At 34.6% G+C, this 15802-nt stretch overlaps 1 protein-coding gene across 2 annotated transcripts; it reads left to right on the top strand.

Annotated features, from left to right (window-relative positions):
- Positions 1-679: 679 nt before the first annotated feature.
- LOC103494989 (ubiquitin carboxyl-terminal hydrolase 14) lies at positions 680-15491 on the top strand. Of its 2 annotated transcripts, none has more exons than XM_008456402.3 (20): positions 680-1027; positions 1780-1951; positions 5164-5276; positions 5378-5714; positions 6620-6714; positions 7953-8086; positions 8166-8222; positions 8312-8389; positions 8539-8593; positions 8674-8715; positions 9000-9080; positions 10949-11147; positions 11218-11275; positions 11353-11475; positions 11605-11693; positions 11786-11875; positions 13048-13218; positions 13377-13492; positions 13637-13775; positions 14887-15491. In XM_008456402.3, exons 1-20 carry the CDS (start codon positions 920-922, stop codon positions 15063-15065), a joined length of 2436 nt encoding a protein of 811 aa, XP_008454624.2. In that variant the 5' UTR covers positions 680-919; the 3' UTR covers positions 15066-15491. The 2 variants fall into 2 exon arrangements, with proteins under 2 accessions (XP_008454624.2, XP_008454623.2); XM_008456401.3 differs by having other exon boundaries at positions 11350-11475.
- The last annotated feature ends 311 nt before the right edge of the window (positions 15492-15802 follow it).

Here is a 15802-nt window from a genome sequence, read left to right as displayed (position 1 = left end):
TAGTCTTAACGTGTATTTGGAATACATTTGAGTGTTTAATTTAAAAAATATGTTATTTGAAAAAATAGAGTATTTAACAACTTAAAATAATTGTTAAAGTAATTTTTTAACCGTTTTTATTAAATGAATAAATAAAAATGATTTTTTTTTGAAAAACATGTTTTTTAAATCAATTCAAACAAGTTATATGAAATCATTATAAAATCTCTTCAAAATAAAAAAAAAAAACAGTCTAGATCATGTTACTGATTCACGATGAAAATTGATGTAAATGTAATAGACTACAATCACAAATGTAATTAGATTGCCTTTGATTGAGTTTACCTAAAACTAGGAATATTGTCAACTTTATTCTTACCCTTAAATCAAATCATAATGGTAACTCAAATCACAATGTAATTCTTGGATACAATTGGATTTTCATCATTTGAATTGAAGCTTTTGTTTATGAACTCGAACGTGAGCCAATGTATCATTAAACCGAAAAACTTAAATATACTGAAATAAAAAACGTTAAATATAATTACATGGACCCACGTTTTAAATTATAAATTAAAATGGATTTATTTCTATGGAATTGAGAGAAACATAGAGATTAGTTTTACAAATTTTAATGGATAAATTAATTATTATATATATATATTAATATTTTAACCATTTATTTGTTGTTGTGCTTTCCTTGGGTGTATCTGTCTTCCTCCCTGGATTAGTAGAATAAGAAACGAAACCGAGGAGACAAGAAAAATGGAAAAATCGCGGCGTATATAAAAACAGCTCTGTTCCTCATCATTTCCCCTCATTCATTACTCTCACTGAGAGCAAGAATCTCTTCACTTTGCTTTCTTTCCTGCTTAGGGCAAACGGAAACAACCAATATCTTCTTTCCTTCTCTCAATCCTCCATTTCCCACTTCTTTCCAATGACCCACCCCATGGACTTGCTTCGATCTAATCTCTCCCGCGTTCGCATTCCTGAACCTACCAATCGCATCTACAAGCAGGAATGCTGCTTGTCCTTCGATTCTCCGGTATTATCTTCTACCTTCTTGTTTCTTTCGCCGTAATTTCTATTTTGATTCCCTACTTTGTTTTCTTCTGCTGGAATTCTGATGTTCTGTAGTTACAAACTCTGTAGTCGCTGAGTGATTGGTTGAAAACTGTTTTTGCTAGAAATGTTAGTGTATGTCCAGGAAGTAGTGAGTCTTGCTATTGTCTTTTCGTTTATATGGTTGGTTACTTGCTCTTCTCAATTCCTATAAACCTTTACTTTTTTATGCTCGCATCATTTTTGTTTCTTTCTGCCTGTGGCTGCACTTATGTTCTTTGTAATTGTTGATTGTTCGGAGATAGTTCCATGTATCGTAATTCACTCATTTCTTCACTTGGACAAAAGATCAAAAAAAGAAAAAAAGCGCTATCAAGAACATTACTAGTTTGCCCACGAAATGCCCAGCTAAGATTCAAGAACATGTTCAACCTAACATTGTTCCGTAGGTTTCATAGCTTCAGTAGAAAAAAAACGATATGCACACCGAGGATTATAAATGAAATTCAAATTTTCATGTGTATGAAAATGTTCACTCAGTAACATTCACCTTGATTACCTCCTTGGGGATCTTCTATGCGTTTGTCTGCATATTGGTTATTCAAAAGCAACAACAATTCCATATGTTTTTATGCTGTCTGCCATCTCTCTCTCTCTCTCTCTCTCTTTCTGAATATATGTGGAAGCTGTTCTTCTATGACACTGTCTGATGATTTTTATCCTTTCGAGTTTCAGAGGTCAGAAGGTGGTTTGTTCGTTGATTTGAATACATTTCTAGCATTTGGGAAGGATTATGTAGGTTGGAACTATGAGAGGACTGGAAATCCTGTGTATTTACACATAAAGCAAAGAAAGAAGTTGGTTCCCGAAGACAGACCTTCAAAGAAACCTACTCTCTTAGCTATAGGTACTTTTACTACTTTTATTAATCTCATTTAATCCATCCTCAACTGGCCACTTTTCTTATGTGATTTGGGTACATACCCAATTTTTGTAGCTGTATTTTTCTTATTTACTCCCAATAATGCTGTTGGTACTCTAATTAGTTGTTGCTCCCAATAGCATCATTGGTACTTTAATAAGTTGATGGTTTGACTCACTTTTACTTATATGTAGAAATAGGAGTATTTGAGAACCTTCCTCCATGTAAATTTTCATAAGGAAACGTAGTATTATTGATATATATAGACACTATTTTTGTTAGATAGAATGTTGCATTAATTGTATGAGAAGTACAAAAAAGGTGGCCAAAGACCCAATTCTAGGAACTTACATCACAACTACTCCAGGAGAGATTTTGAAATATGAATCATTGCAAGATTGTTTGTCCAGTGTACTTGGATGATAATAAAAATTTAGCTAGTGCTCAACTTTCTTCCCTAACATTAGATTTCTCTTAGAAAGTCTGTTATTTCCTTTCAAGCTTAGCTGCCATACCAATGATTAATTAACATTTATTTAGATAACAAAAGACCCTGCATGTTTTCCCAAGGGCCTTGGGATTTCTGATTCACCTCCTGTGCTATACATCCCTAGAGATTCAGTGCCCACAATTTTTTTCCAAAAAAACTTGTGTCACCATACAACCCTTTGTGATTTCCAACTGGAGACAAAACTTTACCTTCAAAACTGAAAAGAAAGGCTTGAAAGAGTAACTTTTGGAATTGTTGAGCATCTGAGCTTTTTTTATTTTATTAAAATCATTATTTCTAATTTGTAATTTCAGTTGGTTATCTTCGAACTCTTGGTAAGCTAGACCTTTGATTCTGATTTCCATCAATCATCACCGTGGTTTCTTACCAAGGATTTTTTATCTGAGTGGACATCTAAACAAAATTTTAAGTGGGTGCTCAACCTTGTTATCTTCCCAAAGTAGTTATTGCACCATTTTCAACCTCCATCACCATCATAAGTTTGGAGATGTTTTTCCTGCTGCTCTGATATACATATTTTACTCCATACGTGCAAACCAGGCAAGACTGTTCTTTGTCATGGGGATGCTTTTTATGATCATATTTGCACTGCAAAGTCTCATTCAAGTGATTTTTTCTTATTTTATTTATTTATTTTATTGGAAATAAGTATTTCATTAATGATATGAAATATTTCCACCTGTACAAAGGATCTAATTGAAGAGATTGCAAAAAAAGCTCTCCAGTTAGCTTGTGAGTAAAAAGGTGGAAATTGCCCTAGGCCCCCTGGCCATTTAACCAGAAAAGTCTCATAACATTTTTTCTTTAATTTACCAAGCTTGAACCACCTTTGTTCCATGGTTATTAAAATTTTACCAATTAGACTAGGTGCTCCCTTCTCCCTCTTTGTGGGGGATTGACTCTTTTAGCTCGAGAGTGATAGTATAAGTTTATGTCAGTTGAGCTATGTTTATGTTGATGTCAAGTGATGGATATTATGGTGTGCAATTGTTTTTACTATTTTATGGAACACCTCACAATGGGGAAATATAACATTTTAAGTCAGCTTGAAATCCCCGGGGCGAGGTGTGGTATTTTCTTTGGGTGCCCTTTTTCAAGATTTTTTTGAACTATTTCTTTAAAGGAATTTTTTTTTTTTTTTTTGTAACTATTCTATACAGTAGGAGCCCTGTATTCTTTTTATTTGTCCTAATGGAGGGCGTCTTTTTTCCATGAGAAAAGATAGAGTGTTTCCATGACAACGAATTGTTGTAAAATCTAGGAAAAGTTACACATTTGGTCTCTGTGGTTCGTCTACAGCTATGTGACGCATTTTTTAATTAAAAATATTTATAATATTTTTTCCTTCTTTTTTTCCCTCTTTCTTCTTTCTCCCTACCCATTGATGGACTGCTGGCTCCATTTGCTTTTTTTTTTCTCTGTTCTTTTCTTTCTCCTCTTTCATTTCCTTCCTTTCTTCCTTCTTCTTCTTCTTCAGGAAATCCTTTTTTTATATTCTCTGCTACAGGAGTCCTTTGCACTTCCTATTTCCAAATTGTCGTTTTATCATTCCGTTACCCTTTACTGAATCAATGTGTTCTTTTTTCTTTACAAATTAGAGTATTACTTTTGTTTTGAAAAAATTATTTGTTACTCATATTTTGTATGATGATTGTTTTCCGTTCATGTAATTGTTTCAGTATAGCATAACTAGTTTCTTTGCTTGTATCTTTGATTAATTATGGTGGTAGTTGGTATAAAGGAACTGTAATATTCACGTTCCAAGCTTTCAAAATTTAGTTTCTGTTGTGAAACTGATAGAACACCAAGTAATTGTGTTCTAATTTGATTGAAAATGCTTCAAAGATTAGTATTAAACCACCAATTAAGGCAAAAGCTTAAGTTGGTGGTTGAAGGCAAATTTAATGATATATCACCGACACTCCCCCTCACTTGTGGGCTTGAAATATAACAGGGGCTTGAACAAAAGACCTCCCTGGACCATCTGCTCTGATATTATATTAAACTACCAATTCACCCAAAAGCTTAAGTTGGTAGTTGAAGGCGAATTTAATTATATATCACCAACAATTAGAAAGAAGAATTGTTGAACAAACAATTCTGAATTCAAACACACAGAAAACTAAGAAAACCAAAAGTAAAGAAAAACATAACCTTCTCTGCGTTTCCTGTCTCTCAAGGAAGAGTACAGAAACCAAAAACTACCCCAAAAACTCTTTCCCACTCCCCTCCTATTTAACTGCTCCTATCTTCCAATTGGCTGTAACTTCCCCCTTACTAACACTTAATGTGCCCTCACCCACAATAACTCAGGGACAGTCTTGGGGTGGAATAGTGTAATTGCTTGGGACAATCTCGGGGTGAACTGCTTCTATCTTCTAACCGGCTGTTACCCTCAATAACACGTGCATTTTTTTCTTCTTTCTTCTGCTATATTGAAACACAATTGGAGGTCTAACAGAAACCTATCTTGGTCAATAAGTTGAATTAATTTATTTTAGCATTCTGCTCTCTTCAGTTAATTCCATAGTTTTGTTCTCGTGAGTAGTAATCAGGATAAAGTACTTTTACTGAAATAATATTCTCTACTACACCATCAAGAATGCATTATATGAAACTTCCATATAAGGTCTAATCTGGAAACAGCTATTCAATCCTTGTGATCCATATTGTTATTTTTATCCAGGAGTTGATGGTGGGTTTGATAACAATGAACCTGAATATGATGAAACTTATAGTATCGTGATACTGCCTAACTATGCAACTCTTCCATTTCCTTCTGTGGAGCTGCCAGAGAAGGTGAAAGTCCTTCCCCACCCCTATCTCTTATCTGGAGAAGAAAACCTTTTTTTCTAAAAAATATATATATTTGAAACCCCAGGCTTATGCTATAATTGCAGGTAAGGTTGGCAGTTGATGCTGTCTTATTGGCTGAGGGCGCTGAAAGAAAAGAGCAACTTGCAGCATGGACAGCTGATAAGAAGCAGATTAGTTCATATGCGATGAATCTGCAGCAGATTGACAATGGTGTTATAGTTCCTCCTTCTGGGTGGAAGTGTTCAAAATGTGATAAAACAGAGAATCTGTGGCTCAATTTAACTGATGGCATGATCCTTTGTGGGAGAAGAAATTGGGATGGGACAGGAGGTAACAACCATGCTGTTGAGCACTACAAAGAGACAGGCTATCCTCTTGCTGTTAAGCTAGGGACGATCACAGCTGACCTTGAAGCAGCAGGTAATGTTTTGCTGCTTTTGTTCAATAAATTTATTCACTTACTTTTTAATAAAGATTAAATCATTCATCTGAAAAGGGGAGAGAAATTGAAGGACACTAATATATGGTCAGAAGAACCATGGAAGAATTAAAGATTTCCTGTATCTGGCTGTACAAGTATAACCCAAGTTACTAGTTTTCTACTAGCTTGTTGGGACCAAATATTGCAGGGTTAACCACTTGTCCTGTAAGAATTAGTTGATGCATATGAGCTACCTTTCACACCTATAAGTATTTTTAAAAATAGTTTTTTTTTTCTGGGGGGGAGGGTATGGGGAGACTACTGTATATGGGGATTAGGGATATAAAATGAGTTTTCTGCCTTATGTTTTTCCTTCATTCTTTATGTGGTGAAGGGCAGCATTAGAATCTCGAAATAGAGTGAAAAATAATTTTCATTTGTCTTGGAGATGTATCAGATAGCATATAGTTTCCAAGTCTCCTTCGATTGTGGGGATTTGGGAATTGGCTAGGCAAGAAACATGACTAAAGCCCTGTTATCAAAGAAGTATTGAGGATTTCCCTAGGAAACAAATGAGTTGCACCATTAGGTGTGGCTTGTATTTTGTGAAGGATCACCGTAGATGGACTACATTACACAAGAAAGCAGAATTTTTATTTCTATTTTTGCCTTTTGCAGAATCTTTTAATTATTAGTGATTGTAATGGTAGTAAAGCTTCCTTTTAGAATTACGTTTAGGGTTGTTTCCATTGGTTTTTTGCTTAGGCAATGTTATGGTTGTTTTCCTTAATGATTGGAGTTTTTGGAAGCAAGTAGTTCTGTTGTTTTACCCACTTTTGGTCTTTTATCTCGGCTGATACATGTTCAAATTTTAATTATGGTTAATGTTTTTGTGGCAGCTCAGATGTTTACTCTTATCCAGAGGATGATAGTGTGTCGGACCCACTTCTAGGACAACATCTTGCTTTCTTTGGCATTGACTTTTCATCCTTGCAGAAGGTTATATATTCTCTCACAGACTGCTTGATTGGTTTGTTTAATTTTTTCATGGTGCTTAGATGTGGCGACAGATGGAATCTGGATACTTTTAATTTGGATTGAAAGTTATTTGTTGTGGTGTACTGTAAACTATTTTTGAAGAGTTGCAGTGCATATCTTGATCTTATGGTGTGGTGTTTTATCTGCAATTTGCAATGGATCCACGATTTATTTAGGACAGGAATTTTATAATGGTCTTGACTTAGAGTTTGCACCTTATGATGGTATATCTCGTCATCAATTTTCCATCTGAAATGAGGCAAATCTTAGTCTATAGTAGGAATATCTAATGAAATTGCATAACAGAAATGTTTTTTTACAATAGTCATAAACTTCACTAAACGGAATCAAGCTGATTACAAAGACGAGCATCACACTCAATGTCAGAAGATTATAGAATAAGCAGCCAGAGAGAGCATGACATGGACATCAAAGGAATAGTGACAAGTGGGGACGATTAGGGTTCTTAGATGGAGAGTGAGAGTGGAGTGTGAGGACTTGGGTTTAAAAAATTATTATTTTGCAGAACGTGGACTATGGTGATCATGGCCCGAGGCTGTTGATTGAAGGCCTCATCCCAAATGGGATTGTTGCTCTGATGTTTGATCCACCTTTACTTGGAATTGTCGTGAGCTTTATTCCTACTCTTCTTTGGACTGGTTATGAGGCTAATGATAATTCACCTAAGCTATTTTAGGATTTAAGCTCCTAAACTCCTGTGCGCAGTAGTTGCTATTATCTATTTAGGATTTAAACTTCTGTTGGATGACCACCCTCCCACATTAAGAGACTCAATATGTGTAGGAAATAAAAATTGGTATAGGGTAGGAATTGATTATATACCTTGACTTATCCTCTATCCCCATTTGGCTCTGCCGTTGTGGAGATCATAGCAGTCACGTTGAGCCTTTAATGTAAACATTTGTTTATATAATCTATATTTATATATTATTTACATATTTATTAATTTTTTTGTTTGATGCTTTCTTTCTTCTTTTATTACTATCTTTTAATTGAAGTGCAATGAACATTGTTTGAAGGGATTTGACTAGTTATTTGTTGTGAAGCAATTAGATCTTGGACAACGGTTTAATATTTCCTTAAAAATTGAATTAAAACTTATATGTTGACTTTCCGTTCTTGCTTCTCTTTTCTATGTGTCCAATCTTGTTGAAAGCAGTTTCTATTTTCCTTTACAGACTGAAATGACCACTGCTGAAAGAGAGCTTGACCAAAACACTAATTTTGATTGGAATCGGATACAAGAAAGTGAACAGGAAGTTGAACCGGTCTTTGGACCAGGTTATACTGGGCTTGTTAATTTAGGGAACAGGTATCAATGTATTGTTGACTGTTTATTTAGTTGATGCATCTAAATTTTTCTTCGCTCACAATTATGTTTTTTCTTGCAGCTGCTACCTGGCAGCGACGATGCAAGTTGTATTTTCAACGCATTCATTCTGTGAAAGGTCCTTGTAATATCTACTTGGTTTTATTACTGAAAATTGTGTTGTATGTTTTCTTTCTCAATTCTACTTTTCTTTGGGTATGCTTTCAGATTCTATGCAAAACAAAGTTTAAAATCGGCTTTTGAAACTGCACCTGCAGATCCAACCGTCGATCTTAACATGCAGCTGTAAGTGGCAAGGAATTTTAAAGCTTTTATATTTTCCTACTATTTTTCTTTGCTCTTTTCTTCCTGTGGGGGATTTTGGGGGGGGGGGGGGGGGGGGAGGTGAAAGAATGATGATGTATTTATACTAATTACTTGTTTTGGTCGTACAGAACAAAGCTGGCACATGGTTTGCTATCCGGAAAATACTCAATTCCTTCACCAGAGGTAAGTTGCTAAGGACAAACAAGCCCTCTATATCAATAATTTCTGCTGTTGGTTAATTTGCGTTCTGATCCGTCCTGCAGAAATTTGACAAGTCAAATTCTTCTTCCTCAGCTATAAATGCAGTGAGTTTTGGGCAAACTGTTAGTTTATTTGTTTTTTTTGTTCTAAATATCAGAAATTGGATAATGTAATTGCTGAATGATGATAGTGACTGCACTTATTATTTTTCTTTTAATTCCTTGGAATTGTATACATATTTTTTTTGTTTTGTATGTTCTCAAGGTTCAAGTAGTCACTCTTTGTTCAATAGCAATTTCTGTTCTTTACTGCTGGTTCGAATTCTTGGACATATTTGTGAAGCTTTCTTGTTTGTCTTTTTGTTGCCACTTACGTGCATCAACCATAGAAACAAGAAGGCATACCCCCTCGGATGTTCAAAGCAGTTATTGCCGCTAGCCATCCTGAGTTTTCTACAATGAGACAGCAGGTATGTTTGCATTGTCAGTTTATTATTCATTCAAAATGTTCATTTAGTGAAAAATATTGATTTGCTTTCTTTGAATTTTGCAAGTAGTGTATTTTGGATGTGTAGATTTTATATAATTTTTATAATTTAGTATGGAAGGAAAACCTCTGATTATTATTCTCTTTTTCAAAAAATTATGAAAGATCCCTTAGGCCAAGGGCCTTGGGCCTTAGGGTTTCAAGTAGGTGTATGCCTAATGCATATCTTCTTTTGTGCGCAAGGTGAGCCACAAGACTTGTGCCTAGTGGCTAGGTGCCATTTGGGGAGAGCTTTTCCAAATGCTGCTTTATGCTCTGGATACTTTTGAGTTTTTATTTTTCTATATATAAAATAGTTTATCGAGGAAGCCAACTCTAAGGAGAGAAAACAAACGAATATACAGGAAAAGACAAAAGAAACTACCAAGTTACAAAAGGGGGCTCCAATTCAGAAGAATCGGAGATAAAGGGTAATGAAAGAAACTCCTTGGTAACTGAGATCAATTCTTTTGAGTTATAATGAAACATAGATCTTATACTCTCTTGGTATATGTGGAGCTAAAACTAAATCCGTCAGTATCTGACATGTGTCGTTATGTAGACTTGGGGGGAAAAGGGAAAATCATGGATCTTTAATTGATCAATGTATTTTCATACCTGTTGTCAAGTTTACCGTTCCTTTAAGACTTGGGGATACTTGAATCATCTTTTGGATTGAGAATGCCAACAACAAAAGAGGATTGTTTTCGAGATCACGGAAGTGAATGATACGTAATTAACTCACATACTTAAGTAGTTAATATACTTTAATTAACTCACATTCTTTACCTTTGTCAACTATCATAAACTAATTCATCTACAACGACATATCTTCTTAAAACATGTTTAATTAATCTTTAACAAGCAGCTCTAAAGAGAGTGTTTGTGGGGCATATTTGCATATTGATCCTTTGTGAATGAGATGTTCTTGAAATGTTGGAACGAAGAGGTGGATATGCTCTGTAGAAGGGAAGAGTCAGAAGACTAACGATTTGCTAGGTACTCTTGCATAAAGTGGAAATCAATGACTACTTTGCAAGAGGTAGACCAGTTTTAGAGCACTGCTTAGACCTTTGAAACTTGGAGATCGTGGATTACATTTCATTATCCTGCTGCAAAACCCTCAACCTATATTGGGGCAAACCTGTAAGTTTGGCTCGATGTTGGAAGAACTAAGTACAAGTATCAGCTATTCACATATGTTATGATTATCACTTATCAATGATATAATACTAAATCTGCTTTCCTTATCCAGAAATAATATTACATTCGACTTTCACCCATCAACTTAAGTTTTTGGGTTAATTGGCTGTTTAAGATGGTATCGGTGTAGGTGGTCCAAGGACGTTCAGTGTTCAAGTCCCCATGAATGTTATTTTCTCTACAATTAAAATTGATTTACACATTTTGGGTTGTCTTTATATTACAAGCCTACAAGTGAGGAGACGATTTTTTTTGAAACGGAAACAAGTGAAGGGAAGTGTTGAATGATATAATATTAAATTTTCCATGATCCGTTAGTTTAAGCTTTTGGGTTAATGGGTGATACAAGAATCACGTCTTCCGGTTTGTTCTTGTTTATTTATGTTGCTGTCTTATGTTGTAATATCTCAAAGTTTTCTCTTGACTACTTCAATCCATTATATCCACTTTTCAGGCGTTGACTGTCAAAAAGGTTTTCTAAACCACGGTCTGTGCCTGATGGCCACAGAAGTAGATGTTCTGTTGAGAAAACCATTTCATTACGGAAAATCTAGTTTTACACACATCCTGCTAGTCTATTTTACATAATATTTTATGAAATTTTTACAGGATGCCTTGGAATTCTTCCTGCATTTTCTTGACCAAGTTGAGCGGCAAAATTCTGGGAGTTTTGGAAGTGATCCTGCGAGAAGCTTCAAATTTGGTATTGAGGATCGTATTGTATGTTCCTCTGGAAAAGTTGCTTATAACAGACGACATGATTACATTCTCTCACTGAACATCCCATTACATGAAGCTACTAATAAAGGTAAGATGGGTTAGCCATTATTACTTTATAAAGATCTATCACCAAATGACACCATTTTTTGAAATCTCAGATGAAGTTGAAGCTTTCCAAAAGCTCAAGGCACAAAAGATCTCAGAAGGGAAGGAACTGTGAGTGGGAATCTTCTTTTGCATGTTTTTACCATTTCACATTGATTGTTTGTTGCTAAGAATAATGTGTTTAGCAGAGGCACTGATGAAATTGTCCGGCCTAGAGTACCTCTAGAGGCATGTCTTGCAAGCTTTTCATCTTCCGAGGAGATTCATGATTTTTACAGTACTGCCTTGCAAACTAAAACTACAGCAATCAAGTAAGCATTCTTCAATTTTTTGAGAATTCGATGACTTAAAATTTACCTTTTTTGCCACAACTAAGTGAAGTGTTGCCATGAGCAAAAGTGAGCGAGTATTTTCATCAACCCTGCTCTATAACTTTACAGGACTGCAAGATTAACTTCCTTCCCAGACTACCTGGTCTTGCATATGCGCAAGTTTATTATGGGGGAGGGCTGGGTGCCCAAAAAATTAGGTATTTCTTTGCACCTTCATTGATTTTCTTGTTCTCCCTTGCATGGTCTTTCTGTTTCTTATGTTTAAACCTTCTGATGTTGTATCACTTAGATGTGTATATTGATGTCCCTGACATCATTGATCTTAGTCAAATGCGTAGTAAAGGACCTCAGGCTGGGGAAGAGCTTTTGCCCGAGGCTGGTAGGTGGATTCTTCTTGGCTTTCTGTCTCTACTCATATTTCCTAAATTTACTTGCCATATGTCATATTTGTTTAACTTATGTTTCAGTCGTTTTTAATTTATAAATGAAACGTCTTTTTACCAAAAAGAAAGGTTATTTTCCGTTAACATAGATTGTGCCGGCATGCATTTGTGTGCATATCTGTCTCTTGAGTTGGAAACATGGAACAGTATTTGCAAATTTCAATATTACTGAGATGCTTACACATACATTTCGCAAGGCGCATGATCAGAAGGGTTTGTTTTTCCACTTTTATATATATACAACTGGGGGAATGAGCGAAGAGACATGTTTTGAAATATGGATAGCGAACGAATATTATCAGAAAACATAGTTTTTCTATTGATACTTGCATATATCTGATTTTTTTGGAAAAAAAAAACCATTCTCCATGGGTAAGAAAAATGAACATATATTAATGAAAAAAAAACACCAACAAGATGATAAAAAATAGGAATAACCTTTCTCATGAAGGAGAAGTTTTCTGTAACTCTGTTAGTTTGGGCATCTTGCCCTTTTGTAAATTCAAATTTCAGACATCAATGAAATGTTTCTTGTAAAAAAAAATGTGTTGATAAAGGAGCTTTGTGAGAAATTGTCTTTGTTTTGTGTTTTTTTTTTTGTTGAAGAATGTAGTGTTCCTGTAAATTTATTATTTTTGATATTTACATCTTACGTCTGCAGAATTTTGCATTTAGAATATTAATTTTATACCTATTGCTTACGTATCAATTTAGGGCCCTTCTGGATTGCCTTAAGAAAAAGAGTTTTTTTTTTTAAGTTCATTTTTGTTTAACTGTTTTGATCCAAGTTGTTTTAAATACACTTCAAAATATGAGTCTTTGCCAAACATTCTAAATTTTTCCAAAATGACTTACTTTTCAAATTAAAAACTTGAGACTGTATCTTAATCACAACCTTAGTTTATAATACATGGAAATATGGATTGGAATCTATATGTATGTTTTGATCTTTGTGTCTATCTTGTCAATATTTTAAATTATGAATATAAAGTTTCACTGTCCGCATCTTCTTTAGAATACAACCTCTTAGATTTTCTGGGATTCTATATTTTGGTAATTTTATGTGATATAATGTGTCTATGAGCTCATTTTTCGTCATTGTTGTCAGATCCTGAGGACGAGTTTCAGTCAAGTAGACCTTCAGCCAACGATGATATTGTTGCTCAACTTGTGTCAATGGGATTTAACCATCTTCACTGTCAGAAAGCTGCCATTAATACCTCAAACGCTGGAGTTGAAGAGGCTATGAATTGGTTACTTTCTCACATGGATGATCCAGGTATATTTTAATAATATTGTCTTGATGTACACCAGATTCTTCTCCTTGTGTTGTATTATGTCCTTGTGGAACATTACATCCGCAGTTTTTATTGTTTCAGCAATTATGTTTTAAGATGTTATTTGTAAATGTTCGTCATTCATGCATTTTTCTGGCAGATATAAATGATCCAATCTCCCAGAAGGCAGATTATATTGTTGATCAAACAAAAGTGGATATGTTGCTTCAGTTTGGTTTTCAAGAAGCCATTGCTAAGAAAGCATTAAAGGCATCTGTAAGTATTGCTCCCTTATCTCACATGTCACTTACAGCAAAAGAACTTCTAAAAGAAGGAGAAGAGAAAAGGAGAGAACAACTAAAAAGAAGAAACGTGTAGTTCATATATGGGTTTTGATTCTCCTTGCATCTTTGGTTGTAGGGTGGTGACATTGGGAAAGCGACAGATTGGATATTTAACAATCCTGAAGCTTCTATATCATCAGAACCAGACTGTTTGGACGCCACTACATCAAGCACACCAACTAACGTCGATGCCGGGCTACCTGATGGTGGAGAGAGTTAGTTTCTTACTCTTGATAATTATTTCTGTCACCTGATCATATTCTAGGTTTTGTTTGTGTTTTTCTATGATTTTTTCTAGAACTCATTTTCTTTTAATGATTTCAGAGTTATTCGAAATTTTTACAAATGAAAAATCTAATGCCAAGATCACATTTATTCCATATTCTGTCTAATTTAGATTTGAACATAATAGAAGAAATTATGTACACACACTTTATAAGATAATTCTGAGAAACGTGTTCTTTGTGGAAAGAGGGTGATGCTTTCAGAAGAGAGAGAGAGAGATTAGAGAATAGGACGTTTGAATGAATCATTAAAACGTTTTCATTTCTTTTCATAAAATTCTAGAAACTATAAACGTAGGCAAAGGGCTCCTACATTTTTTGTTTCCTCTTTTCTTCTCTTTTTTTTTCTCTCCAGATTTTTCTCTAAAATATCAAATGTTATCAAATTTTATTTTTTATTTTTGATAGGAAATATAGTGTTATCAATCTAAAATAATAAGTAATATATGGCAACTCGCATCACTAAAGGCTTTAAATGACTTGTTTTTATCCTTGATTAAGGTATTGGTGGTTTGAAATAGCCTTGGCTTATATAGGTACTGATCCCAAAGTTTCTCCTTTTCCATTTGAGATTTTACACTATACTCGGTAGCCCCTTTACGTAAACGACCATTCTCAAATATTGCAAAATAAACCCAAATATTTACAAAGGTAGCAAAATGTCTTTCTATTGGTAATAGACATTGATAGACTACTATTATCTATCACTGTAATTGTAATTGTAATTGTTGATAGATAGTGAAATCTTGCTACATTTGTAAGTATTTTCAGCCGTTTTTCTATTTAAAACAATTTCTCAATAATTTATTCTGCTGTGTGGAGAATTCTGAATAACTTTTAGTGCCACTTCCACGCATTACACACCTATGTGATAGTGAATGTTAGTTTTTGTCTCGAGGTCAATACATTGTGCTTGACTCACTGACGTACCTTTTAACAACTTTACTACTAATCAATTGTCTTGTTGTTGGCCAGTCTGATCTGGTGAATTTCTACTCAGTATTTGATGCTTGACTAAAATCTTTGGAGTTCTGTTTTTCAGGATATAAACTGATGGGAATAATAAGCCACATTGGGACTTCTACTCAATGCGGTCACTATGTTGCGCACATCTTTAAAGATGGTAGATGGGTTATTTTCAATGACGACAAAGTTGGGGTTTCGGTTAACCCCCCCAAGGACATGGGATATTTATATTTCTTTGAAAGACTCAAAGAGTAGACAGCGGATTTCGTTGCAGAAAAGAACTCAAGCTTTTGAAACTTCACCCAAATATGGTAAGAACTGAGCCAGGGAGAAAAAGGAAAAAAATCACTCAATTGACAGATACACCAGCTTTGGTGCGATGATCGATCCAAACTGAACCGTGCAATGCCTCTAATTATGATGCAAGATTTTGTGAAAAACGGTGGCTTGTTGGGACTGGTTTTGTTGCTGTAATGGATGGCTATTCTATATTGGGTGCCCCCGTCTCCCTTTCCCCCCTACAAGAAATTTTATATACAATTGTTTCCATGGTTCTCCCTTTGTTTTCCGATTTTTTTGGGAAAAAACAAATTAGGAAGAGTTGAATATAACCCTAAAGTCATATACTTAGTTCCACAATAAGAAAAAGCAAGTACAACTCATGCTGAAAGTTATTTGTCATTTCTTATGGTATCTCTAATAATTGGCGTGATGGAAACAGCAAGAATTCTTTCTTAGAAAAAAAAAAAAAAGAAAAAAAGAAAAAAAGAAAAAAAAGTGGTTCTAAGAGAACATTTTTTAAAGTTAGAACTCATTTAGTTTTGCTCTTATGTTGAGTTTTTAGACTATTAAATCATTCCTGGGGAATACTTCATTTTGGCTTTGTATTTTTTGTTTTGTTTGATTCAGTCCTTTTTTTTAAGAAAATGAACAAAAAGATTTACGTTACTCTCTTCAAGTACTACCTGTAGTCTGTAGTTAATGTTTATGGG

Source organism: Cucumis melo, chromosome 4 (assembly GCF_025177605.1).
Source record: "Cucumis melo cultivar AY chromosome 4, USDA_Cmelo_AY_1.0, whole genome shotgun sequence".
Classification (NCBI taxonomy): Eukaryota; Viridiplantae; Streptophyta; class Magnoliopsida; order Cucurbitales; family Cucurbitaceae; genus Cucumis; species Cucumis melo.
Note: the sequence above shows the minus strand (reverse complement) of the source record. Positions and strands in the feature narration are given on the sequence as shown.